Source organism: Marmota marmota, unplaced genomic scaffold (assembly GCF_001458135.2).
Source record: "Marmota marmota marmota unplaced genomic scaffold, marMar, whole genome shotgun sequence".
NCBI classification, from domain to species: Eukaryota; Metazoa; Chordata; class Mammalia; order Rodentia; family Sciuridae; genus Marmota; species Marmota marmota.
In genome coordinates, this window is record NW_026000243.1 from 2,595,939 (window position 1) to 2,601,687 (window position 5,749).

General features: G+C 41.2%; 1 protein-coding gene across 1 annotated transcript; it reads left to right on the top strand.

Moving 5' to 3' along the window:
- The first annotated feature begins 2,205 nt into the window (after nucleotides 1-2,205).
- LOC107153542 (protein PIP-1-like) lies at nucleotides 2,206-3,491 on the top strand. The gene is made up of 3 exons (XM_015499091.1): nucleotides 2,206-2,272; nucleotides 2,709-2,822; nucleotides 3,367-3,491. Exons 1-3 carry the CDS (start codon nucleotides 2,206-2,208, stop codon nucleotides 3,489-3,491), a joined length of 306 nt encoding a protein of 101 aa, XP_015354577.1.
- The last annotated feature ends 2,258 nt before the right edge of the window (nucleotides 3,492-5,749 follow it).

Below are 5,749 nucleotides of genomic sequence, written 5' to 3' on the forward strand. Positions count from 1 at the left end.
TATGGAGCATAACTTTTCATTTCTCTGGTTGTACACAATGTAGTGTCGCACCATATGTGCAGTCATACATGTACCTAGGGTAATGATGTTCATCTCATTCTACCATCTTTCCTGCCCCCATGCCCTCTCCCTACCCCTTCCTCCCCTTTGTCCAAAGTTCCTCCATTCTCCCCATGCCCCTCCCCTTAAGTGTTCTTAATATTGGCTGAGAAGGAGTTGGCTGCTTTCTGATGTTTCCATGTGTTGAGATTATTTTGTCAGGCATTGTGCAATTTGTACTAGGTTTTCTTTTTTCAAGTCTATCATATTAGTTATATAAATATAGTTATTAAAATGATACCTGTTTCCCCACCCTACATTTCTGGTGATATCCATCCCCATACCCAGCTCATGCACAGTGTACAATGTTGAGCTCCTCAGCACCACACAGGCTAAAATGAATCCTGTCTCTTTTTCTATTGCAAAAAGAATTGTGAGCAGTGGCTCAAGGCACTTGGGGAGCTTGGGCAACTGGGCTCTCTGGAAGGAGAATGGGGCAGGTCCAGGGAGTAGAGAGAAAGGAATTCTTAGAGCTGGCCTACAGAGCCAGGCCCAGACTCTTCCTCCCATTCACAGCATACTAGGCTTAAGGCTAAAAGGGAGTCCCAGAAGAAGAAGCATTTAGTTAAAATAATTTTCTCAGCAAATGACAGAGATTATTTCTTTTGACACATGTCCATTCTTATTTACAATGTGAGATTCGCATTAGGGAACTTCTCTAAGGAGGCCACAGGTGGCATCTCTGGGACCAGGGATGACCTTTGGCCTCTGAACAACAATTTGGAGGCTCTTGGGAAACATCAAGACTTCCATTGGCATAATAACAAAGTTAGTGGGGTCTGCGAAACTGGGTTTGAATCTGTATCATCCTTTCTATTCCCTTGGCTAGATTGTTTTCTCACTAATACAAGATGTTAATAGCTACCACATAGTCTCTTGTACAAGAACCAAATGGAATGACATTGTTCAAAGATTCCACACTAAGTATCTCTCAATCCATGTCCTATGTTGTTTTCTGGTGGGGTAGGTGACACAGGCTTCTGAGACTTCAGCACTGGGCTGGGGAATAATTAGACCTTATACCTCCGTGGAGTATGTTTCCCATTTCGGTGGTTTCCAGTTCTTAAGGTAGGAAATAGAGGGAAGAGGGGTAGGCTAATTGTTGAAGTACCATGTTTGAGTAAGGGAAGACTCAGATCCTAGAGTGTGCCAGGGGCTATGGAGTAGTCTGAAGCCAAAGCTACACACCTTTTCCTGCAGATTAGTGTTTTTAAATTCCATTCATCAAGCATGTAAACAAATAGGAAACTTCTTCTGGTTGGGATAGCATGGAAGATAAACCCAAGTCTGCTATTTTGGGTTTAATGCTTTACTGAATAATAGTCCAACTGCACATCCATTTCCAAGAAATAAGGAGACTTAATACCTACCTGGACTCACCATGTTGAGGCAAATAGTTTCCTTCTTTATGGAAGATCATGATGCAGTGTGCTGCTGCACCTCACCAGGCTCATCAGCCACCCGATCCCATAGCTTGTGTGATTGGGTCACACAGCCATAATTCTCCCATTTATTATGGCATTTGCTGGTAAATGGATTGAAATGGAAAATATCATGCTAAGTGAAATTAGCCAAATCAGAAACTCAAAGTTGAATGTTTTCTCTCATATGTGGAAACTAGAGTAAAATAAAAGAAAGGGGGAGGTAAGGATAAGAATACTAAAGAATGAATCAAATATATTAATAGACAAGCAAAAGGAAGTCTAGTAGAGTAAGGGAAGGAGAATGGGAGAGGAGAGGGAGGATGGGAGAGAAAGTGTGTGTGTAGGGAAATCCTATATAACTATAAAGCTCTAATAAAAAAAAAAGGGGGGGGTGGAAGATCTGTCAGAAAGAAGCCTGAAGGTACCTGGGGGAGGGCCAATGGAGGTGAGCAGAGGTGGTAGGACTTGGCTACACCCTTACACCTCCCCTGACCCACAGACACCCGCCACCCTGCCCCTTGGCTCTCTGTTCATGCTGCCTTCAGGGGAAACTCTGTCCCTGACCTGGGCTCCCACTGGCTGTCCTTCCCAGCCTGGGGTTATAAAAACCAGACTTGCTGGGGTGGGGCACCAGCAGCTCTGTCCTGCTTTCTGCTCCTTCTGGTCCTGGGGTCCTACAACTATGGGAAAGCACCTCTTGCTGCTGCTGCTACTGCTGGGCCTCTCCTTGTTATGGGGAAACCTGCAAGGTGAGCCCTGGGGAGCGCTGAGCTGGATGAATAGACGCACTGGTAGCCAAGGATTGTTTGGTCTTGGGGTTCTTGGGTCTTCCTCCTCCTTCCTTCTCCTTAGACTCCTATGCCCTCCTGCCCCAAGTCTAATTCTTAATACTCCCAATTCCTCTATCTTTCTGTCAGACATTACTAGATTTGGTTTGGAAGGGGGAATTTCTTTTGTGGAACAGGAAGATAATGAAAGAATGGAAAGGAGTAGTTCCAACTAGGTGCTAGGCTCAGGCACCTTCATCAGGGGCCTTGGTCTTCCTCCCAGAAGCCCCATCAGTTCCTAGGAGTCCAGCTTCTTCCCTCAATATGGGAATGGCTGTTGTTCCTTGTTCAGTCCTCAGGGTCACAGACTCAGCTGCCTTTTCTGACCAGCCTCATTCCCCGGCTTTTGTCTTTCCAGCTCTGACGTGTGTCCAGTGCCCTCGTATTACTGCTAAAGGGATTTGCAAGAGTGAGAAAAGCTCCTGTCAGGCTCATGGGAGCCAGCAATGCTTCCTGAGGAAAGTCTATGAAGGTAGGTAGAGACTGAGATGTCTGGGATATCGATCTTTTACTGACCTTTTTTTTTTTTTTAAATTCTTTTTATTCTTTTACTGATCTTGAGGGAGGTGACCCTCTCAAGAGCACTGAAGGCAGGAACAGAGAGTGTGGAAGCATATCCCCCCCACCCCCCACCCCCCCGCATAAAAGTAAGAAAAAGCTTCTCTGGTGCTGGTACTAGGCTGTCATTGGCTCTTGACCTGAGCAACAGACCTGTTAAGAGAGAGAGAGAAAAAAAAGTGCTTGTTGATAGGTCTTCTAGGAAAACATACTCGGGGATGACAGCGATTAGACTTCAAAATTCCACTCCTAGCACTTTTGAGAACCAAATGAAGGCAGGGTTTGGGGTTGAGGGGAGGATGGATTAAAGGAGCTATCTTGGTCATCTCAGGGTGGCTGGTGTCCCTTCCCAACTGGGAACCTGACCCTCCAGGGCAATGTGCTGTTTCTCCTCATTCACTGAGTAACTGATTCTTTCTATAAATATTTGTTTACTTCTTGTCTTTTTTGCTTTCCAGGTGACAGATTCCTGTATGGGTACCAGGGCTGTAGTGACTTGTGCATTCCCATGTCCTTCTTCAACCGAAATATAAAAGTGGATTTAATGTGCTGCAGTAACACATCTTTCTGTAACAGGCTTTAGAGGCCTGATCCTTTTTGCCCTTTTCTCCTTTCGGTAGGCATTTGCCCTCCAGCTTAGCCCTTCCCTGCACTCCTGTACCCTTGAAACACTGGCTGTTTTTTTGCCAGCACTGTCCAAGCCCTGACACCTGCTTGTTCTCAGCATCAGGTGTTGACATTTCAATAGCTCACTCCCTGGACACCCTCAGTGCTCCTCCTTTCTCAGATTCTCGTTTCCTTTCCTCTCTCCCTCCATCAATGGCTGGCAAATAGCAAGCTCTCCCAATCCCCTTCTCCATCCTTTTCTTTCTTCAACAAATATTTTTTAACTACTAAACACTGTCATTATGCAATGATTATTCAACAATGAATAAAGTCAGACCTGACCTCTACCCTCAATGGATTTTCAGTTTAATTATTTCTTGGGATTAAATCTATAGCCTTGGGCATGCTAAGCACTTGCTCTGCCACTCCAGTTGTACTCCAGCTCTCCAGTTATACGTTGCATGTACACACACACATACAGCCTTTCCTGTCTTTTGGAAAAATTCTATAGTATAGCTTTTTTCCTAATAAATCTCATGTTTTTGAAGTTGGTGTTGTTTGTTATTTTTATGTTTTATATTATTAGAATGCATGCTCAATTAAAATGTAAATAATTCTGATAAGAACATATATAACTAATCCTATCCTATCATGCAGAGACATATCTTGTTTACATTCTCAGGTATATCTTTTCAGGCATGGTAGACATACCTATAATTCTGGTGATTTAGGAGGCTGATGCAGGAGGATTAAAGTTTGAGGCTAGCCTTGGCAATTTAGTGAAAGTCTGTCTCCAGATAAATTTAAAAATGGATACGGGTATAGCTCAGTGGTAAAGTGCCCCTGAAAAAAAAAAGAAAAGAAAAGAAAGCAGATATAGGTCATGATGTGTTGTATGCTCATATGTATTTAAATATAAATATTTTTGCATATATATATATACATATAAAACCTGCTTTTAATATAAATGCTAGATATGTTTATATTACTATTTTTTATTGGTTGCTTTATAATGCATTGTAGTACCTATAAAATCTATTCAACGAATTCTGTATGATTATTTTTAATTTTTTGAAAATAGATTTGTTATGTTACTATTTACATATAGCAAAATTTATACTTTTTGGGTATACAGCTTCCTGAGATTTGGCAAACATATATCATCTCCTAACTACTATGACCAAGATTCATATTTGCATTACCATTTTTTGTTCCCTTGGCCTTTGCAAACATATCACTCACCTCACTCTCAGACCCTCACAGCCACTGCCTTTCCTATGTTGTTGGATTCATATAGTTGATGGTGTTTTGTGTGTTCTTTATTTCATTTAGGCTGATGCTATTTAGATTCATATGTGTCATTGCAAGTATTGTTCATTCTTTTTTTATTGCTGAGGAGTATTCTATTGTATGACTAGAACGCAATTTGTATATTTTTTTGGTTTCATGGACATTCAGATTGTTTTGAGTTTTGTATGATTATTAAAAAAAACTTCTATAAACATTTTTATATACCACATAGTCTCCAACTTATGATAGTTTAACTTGATTTTTTGACCTTACCGTGGCACAAAAGAGACTTACATTCAGTCAAAACTGTATTCAAATATTTGAATTTTAATGTTTTCTCTGGCTACAATATAAAGTATGACACTTTTTTTTAGGAGGCTGGGCAGTGGCAGTGATCAGCAGCTACAAGTCAGCCATGCTACCTCATGGCCACCATATATAAAATGGGCTTTGAGTTACATGATTTTGCCCAACTTTAGACTAAGTGTTTTTACGCAGGTCTATGGTATGATGTTCGGTAGGTTAGGTGTATGAACTGCAATTTGGAGTTACATTTGGGAGCTATATTAGTTGATCAGGATATAACATCATTAAAACTTTAAGAGAATAGGGTTGGTTATGTAGCTCAGTATTAGAGTACTTGTCAAGCATTTGCAAAGACATTGGGTTTCATCTCCAGTATTAGAAAAAAGAAAATCAAGGAGCATCTGTAGTTCTTTCTGCGGACATTCTCTTGGAAAAATATCTAGAAGTATCTTATGGTAAATGTGTGATTAACTTTGTAATTAACTTCCAAACTCACCAAAGTGGCTGTCATGTTGCATTCTCATGGCCAATATATGAGAGTTGCTCTAGACCTCTGCCAGCACTTGGCATTGTCATTTATTTATTTGTTCTTTCATTTTAGCCATTCTAATAGGTGTTCAGTGGCTTCTCAACGGTTTT